Consider the following 12,918-nt stretch of genomic DNA (forward strand, 5'->3'; position numbering starts at 1 on the left):
CGGCGGCGGCGAGAGGGCGTTTCTTCCGCCGCTGCAGCGCTTGCCTGCCCGGGCTGGAGCAGGAGCAGCCGGAGCATGGGGAGGGACGGAGGGAGCCGCACTTCCTGGAGTCTGTCCGAGGAACAGACAACCGGCACCTGACCGGGGTCTTTCCTTCCTCACGCACACGCCTATAGACACGAGCCCATCCCAGCAGCAGGGAACCTAGCTGCTGCCCGCTTCCTGGCCCTTGGGGCCGGCTCGCAAGCCGCCACCGCTGCGGCGGCGGCGCTTCCCTTACTTCCCTCTTCTCCAGGCCGTAGCTGCTGGTGCGATTAGGCCCTTCTTCTTCCCTCGCTCATTCATGGCCGGGGAAAGTGGCCCAGGCAACTGGCTGAGCCGGGCCTGGAGCAACAGGGGCGTCGGGCGATTCTGCCGCTTGGCGGGGTGTGGAGGGGAAGGAGGGGGCACAGGGCCCACGCCTCTTCCCGTGGGGGGGATTTGGGGAGGTGGGGGTGCGCTGTTAGGTTTTAGGTCCCTGCCAGAGGGTTGGGGGCGAGACGAGGGTGAGATAGGGGGCGAGGAAGTTCAGGGCTACTGGGGGGAAGGAAGGAGGGGTGAACTACAGAAGGGGAGCAATGGGGAGTGCGAAGGAAATGGAGTCTCATTTGTCTCCCCCGCCCCCAATATGTGGGGCCCAGGCAGCTTCTGAAGGGGCTTCGGCCTTCCTCCTGCCCATCTGGTTCCAGTTGCCTTAGCAGAGTAGCCTGGTGCCTTGGAAGGCCTCCTGGCACTTGACGGGGTTAATCACGGCTGGTTTCTCCCTCTGACGGGAGGTGTCTCTGTTGAGGGTGGAAGGCATTACTCACTGACTCTTCCAAGGCTCGTGCTATTAAATATTGCAGCAGATTAAATCTCTGTTTGAAGTTGCACATATTTGTATGCATGTCTTCGGATCTTGTACACTTCCCTCTGGGGTTGGCTGGGTTCTCAGGTGGGAAAATAGTGGAAGTGTGTATTCAGTGGCTGACAACTGGTTGGAGAAGCACATGCCATTTTCCACTGACATGGACTGTGAGAAAGGAGAGGAATGAAAAGGGGGAGAATCTAGCAAATCAACACTGCTGAGTCCTGTGCTTGTAAGTACAGTAGTTAGTAGCAGTTAATGCACAGAGTGCATAGGACATTAGCCTGCCATGGTGGTCAAGTAATTCCCAGGGCTAGGGGAACTGTTAAAAGCTCCTGACTAAAATATGCCTTCAGAAGCCATGGCATCCTCTATGCTCTCTGGCCTGGTCTTTGAAATTATATTCAACAGAAAGCATGGAGACTTCTTACCCCAGAATAGAAAAACACTGGCCTAACATTCTTCTCTATGCTTACCTCCCCCTCTTCCATTATAGGGGGAGTTATAAAACCAGTGGCAGAATGACTGTGTTGTGCAAACTGAATGGTGCTTAAAGTACTTTTGGGAGGCAGAGGCTCCTACCATTGTGTGATTATTTATGTATTTGCTTATTTGAGTAGATGGAAATGTCTCACATTCACATATGGGCCGATGATATGAACTTACACATACATAACATGGAACTACTACTATGACCATTACTTCAGAGTAAGTGCACCATCACCCTTCCTAGTACAGTCGTACCTTGGAAGTCAAACAGAATCCGTTCCGGAAGTCTGTTCAACTTCCAAAGCGCGGCTTCTGATTGGCTGCAGGAAGCCAATCGGAAGCCACAGAAGCCCTGCCAGACGTTCAGCTTCCAAAAATAGTTCGCAAACCGGAACAGTCACTTCCGGGTTTGCCATGTTCGGGAGCCAAAATGTTCAAGAACTAAACTGTTTGAAAACCAAGGTACGACTGTACTCTTGCTGATCACCTTCTTTATCACCACCTTTGATATATGCCTGAATACTGAGATGTGTCCGATATAACGTACATAATAGTCAGAGGTGATTTCTCACCTGGCAGAGAAGGTCCTATGGCTTCTTAGCAATATAGACACTTCAGTGACTCATAAATTTGCTCTTTTTGCTTTGGCAGCCAAAAAGATCAGAAAGAAGACCCTGGGCAATATAGCAGTAAACTGTAAGGGAGTCACAGAGATCTAAATTTGGGCCATTATTTGTGGCCCAACACCCCTTTTGCTTGTATTTTTTATTTAGATTTGCCATGGCCAATGGCTAGTACAATAAACTTATTTGGATTGGATTGGATTGGAGGTACAGAATAGTGGCATTTCTGCTTCACATTTACATGGTGAGAGTTTTCAGGCTCATATCCACAGTAATCTTGGGTAGTGTGCAGTTTTTTGACTTTCCTGTTCTTCTGTTGACTTGTAAACCCAAGATAAGGCATACTGTATGTTGAATACCTTGCTAGTCCATGAACACTGTGTGGCTGTTGTCTATAGCTCTGCCCTTAATCTTGGTCATTGCTTATATTCGAATCTATCTTGCTGTCATGGCCATAGCAGCTGCCCCCCTAAATCAATCAAAATCAATACAAATCAATACAAATTTGAGGTTCTACCCCTCAAACAAAAGCCTGACCCCCAACCAAAGCTTGACCCCCCCAACAAAAATCCCGGCTATAGCAATGCTTGCTGTTATCTGTCTTGCTAATTATTTCCTTTATCACATGGTGATATTGTGAGGAGATCATAGCTCATGCCAAGCTTATGCCAGTTTCGGTCCCTGACTTCACCAGTTAAAGGATCTGTGATGGCAGGGCTTGGAAAAATATCTATGGATTGCACTGAGCTAGATTCATTAATGGTCTGACTTGGACACTTCCATACTTTCATATACACCGGGGGGTGGGGGTGGGGAGCATTGGTTCAATGGGCCAAATGCAGCCCCTCAGGACTTTCCCCAGGCTACATTCTTCCCTCACTTTGCTCCACATCCTTCTCCACACATGCTGGAAAATGTCGTAGAACTGTAACAATGCCTCTTGCTTGGCTGGAGAGTTGTACGTATGGAAACCTCTGGCTTGGCTGGACTGTAACCTACTATACAGAGTAACACCTGTTGCCCCAAGCACTAATGGTATGCACCCAACTTATAAAGAAGATTCACCATGAGAGAATGTAGCTTTGGACTGAAAAAGGTTACTGACCCTGATATGAAATATTTCAGCGCACCAATCAGTAAGAAAGAGAAGGGCTGATTTCTGTTCTGATGCTATAGAAGCAGGAAAAGGGATAAGGAAGGATCTTCTGTAGGTAAAAACTTAGATATTGAAAGTGAACATAATAGAAACAAGAGTACCATAATATAGAGGGGGGTTTTCAGTTGTGGATTGACTCATTGAAGACCAAAGGTGATTCTTGCTTCTTCTGTGGGTTTACCTGTAAACTGTTCAGAATGGAGTTGAGTCACTTAGCTCATTGAAAGAGAGTGCTCCAGTTTCTGAATATCTGTCTTATAATGCCAGTGCCACAAAACACTAAAATCATGGGGTGAAAACTGCATCCTAAATGTTCGATACCCACTTTGAATGCTTAGAAGATTTTTGCGTAGTTTGCTGGTAATTAGCTTAGTTGTTTTTGATGAAGGAAGACATGTTTTTACCGTAGACTTGGTGAGATCTTCAAGATGTGTTAAGAGTATCTTTTATCACTAAGAGCCTGTTCTTCTAATGTGTGTACTTCATTGCTCGGTGCAATTTCTGCAAGATTGTTATAGTTTGCAGCTAGCTGTTTCCTTATCTACTTGTGATTTCCCAGGTAATGACCAACTTTATATATAACAAGTGAAATAAGAACAAAAAAGGTACCCTCTGATGTGCTGAGCTAGAGGTAGTAAATGCATGGGAGGGCTGGATGAAGCCTGCCAAACTGCTGCCAAGTAGTCTTCCACCTGCTTGCTGAACTGGGTGTGCCTTCTCTTATCTGCAAATGCACCTCTTCTCCCTTTGGCACAGTGCCATTGGTAGGTGCTCGGGAAACAGGAATGAGTACTTCTTCCTCTTCCTGAGCAGTAAGATCTTCTTCATAATGGTGCCGAGTCAGAGGAAGAAGAGGTGCCTTTGAAGGTAAACAGATGGGGAGAAATCGCCCCCTCAGCCCACTCTCATCTCAGCCATGTGCACTGATGCAATTTGAAACTCCATCACAGTGCTGGGCTTTGTAGAGTTTTAAATCTCTCCTCCTAGTTCAGGGCTGTGACAGAGAAATAGCCTCATTGCAGTGCTAGGACGGGAATGCTAGGATGGAGTAATATATGCCTATATATGCAGGGTTGCTTCCATGTATGTGTGAGAGAAGTGTATGTGTATGTGTGAGTGAAGTGTGCCTGTGTGTGCGCACTATGCATCTGTGTGATATGTGGTGAGTGTGCATATTATTATTATTATTATTATTATCATCATCATCATCATCTATTACTAGGTATTTCATTTAAAAATTGCTTCCTATAAGACAATTTACAATATAATAAAAACTTGTGAAACAGTTGCAAAAACATTATGATTAAAACAACAGCAATATATAAAAGCAATTCAAACTCTGTGCAACTATCAAATGGAATAAATAACTCCACATAGAAGGCTTGATGAAAGTGGAATATCTTTAGTAGGCACTGAAATCAAATAGAGAGAGCACATGTCTGATATATAATGGGAGGGAGTTCCGAAGGGTAGGTAGAAGGCCGCATGCATCTCTGCATAGGCACAACCACTTTGGCCGTGACCACTGTTGTGCACATGCTGAATCTTGAATGTGGTCCTTGGGCCGAAAAGGTTAATTGTCCCAACTCTGAGATGGCCCAGTTGCTCTCTTCTTGATGATGATGATGGTGATGAAGATTACTATACTTTTCCTTCATTTACAAGTGAAACGTTTTCTATATGTGATTTCTTTAAAAAGATCAAATAAGTACTGTGTACATTGGTGTCGATCAGATTTTCTTTACAATATGGCACTACTGTGTCTGTTAAAATGTAGAATGGCTACCATATTTGAAAAAATATATCTGCCATGGCAGCTTCAGTCCAGAGAAGGACAGGTGGAAGATCCATGCAATCACTAGGCCTTAAAAATGTCCAGCTGTTCCGCAAAAGTTTTTTTTTAAAATGCCACTGAACATATTAAGTGTCTAGCATATGCACAAAATGCCTGTGTTAAAAAATAAATAAGTAAGGCGAGATCTATGCTTTAAAAACATAGCTTGTGCTACAGTACTTCACTGAGTTGCTTATGGGAAATGCATGCAGCCAAGGCAACATACATGTGTCTTTAAACATCCATGGAACCTAGAGAATTATTGGACGATTGATAGTTTTTATTACACATTCTACTAATAAGATAAAGGTTCTTATTTTGTGATAGTGCAAACCTGTATGCTCGTTGCTATAGCTCTAACACTCCTGCTCAGTTTGTACATTTGAATATAGTTGGAGGCACTAGTGTAATTTCCTGTTACTCTAGAACAGAGAATTTAAACAATTCACATGTGCATCTGTTGCGAAAGATTTTATAAAGTGTGACTGATTTAATATCTATTTATTTATTGCAATACAGTAGGGAAATATAATATATTACACCTGCCTTTTTGTTTTCAGACTCCGGGCAGAGTTGGATCTCAGAGTTCTGACTCCGATTCATCTGCAGTCCCAGGAAATGCGGTGGATGTCAACAATGAGAGCTCTTCAGAGGTACTGTATTATAATAATACATTACCTTAGATTGAACTTAGATTTGTTCTAAACCTTGGATCAGAACTCTTTGGAAAAAATGCCTAGGAAGCTTACTCCCCCTGCCTATTTCAATGTTCAGTGTTTAGTTGCATTGAATATCTTGCAATATTGCATAAAATGTTGTTTTACGTTGTGTTTGGTTCCCCATTTGGTGAATCTCATATTTTCTATATATTTGCTGCATTATGCATTGCTGCATATTTGAGCATTGTTCTGCCTTTTTTGACATTCAGTTTGCTTCCAATGTTTTAAAATATATACATGCCTAAAAGCAACTGTTTCACAGGGCTTCATCTGTCCAGTGTGCATGAAAATGTGTGTTACTGCCACTGATCTGTCCGAACATTACCAAGAGCACGTTGGGATAGAAACAAGAAGATTGGAGCTTCGTGAACTGCCTACTGCCACTGTGGGTCTTGTTTATTTGGCTTCAGCAGCTTGGTTCTGGGATGCTTGGGAAAATAAGTGCTTTCCCTTTCTGGTTGCTCTGGTGTGGACCCCTTCAGCTTTTCTGGATACTTCCTACTCTAGGAAGATACAAGGTGTATTGGTGGTTGTTGGGTTTTTTAGTGGTGGTGGTGTTATATCCATAACAGAAGGCCAGTGTCAGATATTGTATGTCCTGAGGGTGTCTTGTGGTTCCTTCTTTCTGATTTGCAGCTGCCTTTTGTGAAATGGCTGTGGTATCAAAGATTGGCATTTACATATTGAAAACAGCTTTGCATGTTTTTGTTCCTCATGTAGTTATTTGAACAACTTGTACATTACTTGAATTTTCTCCTGCATATTTCATTGTGAACTGACAGAACAGTATATAAAATCATTTTCCCATTTAAGTGTTTGAGGCTTGACAGACTTGTTCACTAGAGGTTCTGCTTCTAGGTTTCTGGATATAGAGCTATATTGGGCAGCTTGGTCTGTGACCAAGATTGAGATTTTTGCCAGAGCATTTCAAACCTGTAGAAGGCTGGAGTGGTGAAGAATTCACCACCTTCAACATGGCTCATACATAGGCAGCTGTAGTTTTGCTTGGGGTTTTCTATTGAGAGTTCATAGGCATACTAGGAAGGCATGATTACTTGAAGAAAAGTCAGGATTGTTTTTTAAAATTTTTTGTAGTGTATGTAGTGAAACCTCTCTTAGAAAATGTTACCTCTTATGGTAAAGGGCTGTGATTTTTTTTCGTCTTTTTAATAAAACACCAATCAACAGTAAAACAATTGCACTCAGGCACTGTCAGGAGAATCTGGGAATGAGCTTGAGTAGCTTTCACGCTGTGCGTTTTAAGAACGTATTGCTTTCACGTACAATCAACAATTAGAACGTTGCAGTGTAACTCTACATACTAGCATTGGCAGATATGTAGGAAGTTTACCTTCTCTCCTGTAGCTTCATTCATACTAGTATGCAGATTATTATTTTTTTAAAGATGCACAGTAAATGGCGTAGTTTGTCCACCTTTGGTCCTCACCTGTGGCTCCTAGAAGCTGTCAGCATGTGACAGCAGCCAAACTTTGGGAAAAGGCTTTGACTGGCCAGCTAAACCAGGTGAGGGTAGCTGATGGGTCTTAAACTCTCATTGAGTTAAGGACTTCCCTTGCATGAAAAGACAGGCTTTGGCGGATTGAGCAGACAAGACTAATAGTGGGGCCAATGGTCAAGAAGGCAGTCTTCAGGTGTTGTAGAAGAAAGTGAGGAACAGATGGGACTTGTTAACCTGGGAAGGTAGTCCATCTAGGAGAAGGAGAACTCTGATCCTAAACCTTTGCTGCCTTGCAGAATATCTTCAGGAGAAGAAAAGGCTAAGGAGTAAACCCAACACAAATCCTAAGAGTCCTTGTACACCCAGCTGGTGCCAAATGTATTGCTCTGCTTTCCTTTGGACCACATCAGTGAAGCTGGGTGGGCGGGTCTTGTTGTCTGGGCAGCCCAGGACCTCCATACACACTGCCCAGGCTTACGCTCAGGGGAGGTCACTTTGGTGCTGCTAACGCAGCAGTTTGACTTCACCCCTGGAGGTTCACTCCACTGTCTCTCGAGACAGATGGATGCCAACAACAGTAAATGTGAGTGGCTTGATCAAAGTGCTAAATCTTACATGTAAGTCCATTTTAGCTTCCCCTTTTTTTAAGGCATGCCTTTGCTGAAATGTTTGGAAGAAAGCATTAAAAATACTGTACCATCCTTTTGCTTTGTTTGGGGCTGATGGATTCATCCTATAAATGTCTAAGGTTGCAATCTTAAACACACTTAATAGGGAGTAGGCTTTATTGGACACATTTGGAATTAGTTATGTATGGGTGGACATGCCTAGGATTGTGCTGTAAACCAAGCCTATGTGGTATGAGCTGATAGCCCTTTATGAAAACATGTTGTAGTTTGTGCTCATTCTCCTTCTGCTAAGTTTGACCGCTTGTTGGGAGTGCCATTTTTACCTCCCGAGTGAGATTTCTTTTTGTTGCCATCTCTTTTTGACCAAATGTTGCCATGTAAATCCTAACTAAATATAGTGTTTTTAAATATTAAATATTGTTTGCAAAAATATTTAACATAAAAGTTTAGTTAACTCTGCCCTAGATAACAACATAATCGTTGCCTATCACTTGTGGGATCACCATAGCAACTACGACGTGATCTCTTGAATTTTAGCACATGAATAAAATTGCTAGTTGACAGTATTAAAATGTGTACAAATTTTTAAATTTATAGTCTTCCTATAGTTTAAGTAGATTATGGTGCATTGTTTTTATGTTAAATGTGTTTACTATTATGTTAAATCTTGGTCTTTTGCGTGAGAGAGCTGGAGCGTTTGATCCAGCCCTAAGTGTATAAAACACAGCAGCCTTAGTTGTGCATTTTAGTTGCTAATGGTTGCCTGGTTGAACGTTGAGTGATCGGTTTGCAAATAAAATGGAGCACGCTTCCATTTGAATGCTATATCTGCATTTTAGGTTCCCATACTTCCTGATTCTACTTGCATATAAGGAAAATGTACTATTAGAAGCAGCTCTTAATGATGAAGAATGCCACGTATACAAGTATCTTTAACAGCTTTTTGATCATGATGCAATTTTTTTCTGTAAATACTTTTAAAAACATGTTTTTCAACATGTCTGTTTTCAACAATGTTATAATAGTTCGCACCCAACAGCTATTATTTATTTCCTTTGTGAATTGTTTTCTCGGAGGCATCTTGAAGTTATTTATGATACATTTACATTACATAAACATTGCATATATATATAAAAACAATTTTTAAAATTACATATAAAACAATTATAAAGAGTAAGGTAAGCTCTACAGTGAATATACAATTTGTTTTAAAGTGGAAGTCATAGGAAGGATACTACCTACCTATTCTTAATGTCCAGCATAAAGGTGGTTGGCAGTTAGCGGTGGTGCAGGTAGTAATAAGAATTTAATAGGTTAAAGGGAATTGCTCAGCTCCTTCCTCATTATTAGTCTAATGACATTTTATACCAAATGTGTATTTACAGTAGACTTACCTCGTTGGGTTGTGCTGATATGATCTATTCAATCTAGCATCTTTGGTGTGCTTGCAGAATTCAATGTAGGTACTTCTTGCTCTCTTCTGTAGCATTGTACAGTGGTACCTTGGGTTACATATGCTTCAGTTTACAGACTCCACTAACCCAGAAATATTACCTTGGGTTAAGAACTTTGCTTCAGGATGAGAACAGAAATCGTGCTCCGGCAGTGGCGCTTCAGGTTAAGAACAGTTTCAGATTAAGTACAGACCTCTGGAACAAATTAAGTTCTTAACCCGAGGTACCACTGTAATGCTCTACATGTGAATTAGAAACCCCAGTATTCAGAGGGAACATTTCATCAAGGAGAATGGGAAATCCACTCATTGGCATGTTTCAAAGATTGAGTCAGCAGTCTGTGCTCATTGGCCTATTTCATAAGTTTCCAACATTGTGTTTCCTGTTTAGAAGTGGGGGGAAAAGCATGAAGCTTGCAAAGAGAGTCATGTGTGGCAGTTGCCAATAGGGAGCTGCCTTATACTTTGGACAATGGTCCCTCTTCCATCCGTGCTGCCAGGACAAGAACTTTTGCAGCATTTAGTTTCTGCAGATTGCTGGCGTAGCATTATGTATGAACCATAATTGTGATTTAAAATAAACATGTTCATCTTCCTCATGTATGCATTAGAGGTCATGGTTTAAAACAGTCATTTGTGGATCTTCGGGTCTCATACTTTAGCAGTGTCCCGTGCAACTCCAAAATTTGGCACCCCGCACATCTCGCCATCCATTCTGCATAATAGTTGCTGCACCCCATGTGGCGACTCCAAGGCCTCGCTCTCAGTGTGACCGAACCCGTTGTGCTTCCCTAAACCCGCCTCTGCTTCAATCCAGGAGTTATGAAGCTGGCTTATTTAGCTAAGCAGTTTAAATCACTGTCTCTGCTTAATATGTAAGGATAAGCCAAGCATCTATAAAATGGAAACTAAATGTTCCAGAGGTGTTCCTCCTGGCAATGTGGAAGGGAAGGTGAATGCTCATATAGTTCAGCATTACATACAAATGCGGCCTAGAGGTAAGTTTCCTTAGCTGTGTTTTGGCACAGTGTCTGAATTGGAGTCTGGAATCTGAATTCTGCAGAAAGATCCTATGGATCAGTATCATACATGTGTTAAGACGAAGTGTAGACAAACCCAATGACAGAAGTGATATAGGTTTAAAATGTAAGTTAAAAGTGTTCCAAAAGTCAAAGTGGATAAGTATGGCATGTCTGGCATTGAATTAGCAATTATTTGCTTATCATATTCAAAATTACAATTATTGTTTACTACTGCAACTATTGCAAGCACATCCATCTCAATTTATAGTTTTCGTTTGACTCATATTTATGAGTGGTTTGAAAACTGTATTGTTGAAATGCAGTTTTCTTGTTTCGTTACAGAATATTCTATATTTAGATAGAATGATGAATTAAAAGTAGTATAGAAAGCAAGGGAATACTATTAATTCCCCCCCCCCATTATGTTACAGGGATTTATTTGTCCTCTTTGTATGAAGTCTCATGGATCAGCTGAAGAACTTTTTAAGCACTATGAAGCAGTTCATGAATCTGGTATTGATACAAGCCAAGGAAGAGAAACTAACATGTCTCCAAACAGGTACTAAGCAATACTAAGCAGTAATAACTTATCATAACGGCATGTTAAGCATGTAGTAATCTGAGCATTGAATAATATATTGAAGCATGTTAATCTGCAGTAGATAAATGGTTCAGTTAAATGAAAGGATGAAGGCTACCAGTGATAGAATCTTCAACAGCTTGCATGCTATTCATTGTAGCAGACAAGGTACAATGGGATTTTCTTGTGTACCGTTTGTAAAAACTTGCTAGGCCTTTGAATTGTTCGTCACTTCTTATGATTTTTCTGTGAATGAACTTTTAGTGTACAGTTTTTAATATTGATTTATTTTTATTATGTTTATTGTTGTTGCTTCAAGACTTTTCTGGAAAGTAACACATAAATAAAATAAGTTGCTGCAGTCGCAAAGATGCTTTTCTCTCTGTAATATTATATCATTGTTGTAGTAATTATTGACTGTTCTGGTTCCCCCCTTTTTTCTTAAAAGATGTTTTTTTCTTAATATACATTTTTTTTCTTAAAAGATGTTTTCCTAATGCTTCATGTAGAGAAATGACTGCATATGCATTTCAAAACTGGATTGCAGTACTAAGTTTATTTAACTAGGAAGTAAGTCCAGCTAAAGCCAATGTTTAAGTTTGGACTGCATCTTAAGGTACTTATGTTAATAAGTGTAGCATTTCTAAATATGATTGTTAATATGAGGGGAAGCTAATGGATATATGCTTAACTTGTATCTGGAATTCAGAAGACTAACTGAAAGTAGTTTGTTTGAATATTTCTCAGAGAAATAAATGTTATTTAATTTAACTGCAAAAAATTATTTTAACACAAGTTCAAACATTATTTGTCTCCTCTTTAACATGGGATGTTTTCAGAGATGATGTAACACTACTACGGCAAGAAGTTCAAGACTTGCAAGCTTCACTTAAGGTTGGAAGTGTGCATTACTCGTGAATGCAGTTCTTTGTTTAAAATTAAAAAGTGCATTAGAAGATTGCCAAACCTATAAGCTCATAAAATGCTTTTAACTTCCCTTTGCTCAGGAGGAGCGATGGTACTCTGAAGAGCTGAAGAAAGAATTAGAAAAAGTTCAAGGGCAGAGGCAGCAAGTAATTGCTTTAAAAATACTTGAAGCAGGTTTACCACAAGCAGTTTGTTATCATCCTTGAAATGGAAGATTAAAACCTTTTTTGTAAGGCACGTGGCCTGATTCAGTTAGTTCCATAACTCATTTACTGAAGTAGTTTAAGAATATTGCATGTGTGTGTGTGTCATTTAATAGATTTATTCAATAGATTTATTTAACCTATATCAATAGTGGGGAACCTGTGGCACTGCAGACACTGTTGAACTTAAATGCCCTTGATGGGGAGTTAAAAGTCCAGCAGCATCTGTAAGTTCACTGGTTCCCCACCCCTGAACTAGTAGTGTCAACAGTATGACCAGCTACAGAGCTTTCATATTCATATTCTGGACCTATTTCCCACCCTCTCTTAAGACTTCTGTCCCTTCCCCTCCCATCTTGTTCTCTTTCCTCCCCATGGCTTCCTTTTCCTCCTACCACCCTTTTCTTCTCTATTGTCTTTCCTCTGCTGATCTTCTCCTTCTACCCCTCTTTAATGCAGTGCCAGTTAAGGAAGAATTGCTTAAAGTGTGCTTTTTTTAAAAAAATGCACTCTTAAAACATGTGAAAACCAGATATGCATGTACTGATCAAAATTAATAGCCCCCCTAGTTTTACTGGGTGATATCCAGCTATGTCATACTTGGCATTAGGACCATAGAAATCAGTGGACTTAGTTACTTACGTTTATTGATTTCAATCAGCCTACTCTTGAGTATGAGTATTTGATATCGCCTACTGATCCTATCTGCATCTGTCTTCATTTCTCTGGTTGCTTTGCCTCTCTCTCTAGCAGTTTGAGTGCCAGGTGGGATAAGACCGTGGGGGCTTCATTCTGCAGCTCTGTCCTTTGATTGTAGCAGAATGAATGCATAGTAACCCAACAAATGCAACTACTTTACAATCTTTATTCATTTCCGTGGAGTCCTGTCAAAGTGAATGGAGATAGCATAAAAGCATAGCATTATTTATTGTGCCCTT

The 12,918-nt window shown here is 40.9% G+C and overlaps 1 protein-coding gene across 4 annotated transcripts in view; it reads left to right on the forward strand.

The window, feature by feature from the left end:
- The window catches only part of EEA1 (early endosome antigen 1), a 56,961-nt gene that overhangs the window by 873 nt on the left and 43,170 nt on the right, over window positions 1-12,918 (forward strand). Inside the window, exons 2-6 of one of the 4 annotated variants that reach the window (XM_083462985.1) lie at window positions 5,549-5,641; window positions 5,970-6,092; window positions 10,702-10,829; window positions 11,690-11,744; window positions 11,858-11,923. In XM_083462985.1, coding sequence (XP_083319111.1) covers window positions 5,549-5,641; window positions 5,970-6,092; window positions 10,702-10,829; window positions 11,690-11,744; window positions 11,858-11,923 — 465 coding nt within the window. Of the gene's footprint in view, window positions 1-5,548; window positions 5,642-5,969; window positions 6,093-10,679; window positions 10,830-11,689; window positions 11,745-11,857; window positions 12,012-12,918 lie in introns of those variants that run through there. The other 3 variants (XM_083462986.1, XM_083462987.1, XM_083462988.1) reach the window with 3 other exon arrangements.

Source organism: Podarcis liolepis (assembly GCF_965112155.1).
Source record: "Podarcis liolepis genome assembly, chromosome: 10".
In the NCBI taxonomy this organism is placed as follows: Eukaryota; Metazoa; Chordata; class Lepidosauria; order Squamata; family Lacertidae; genus Podarcis; species Podarcis liolepis.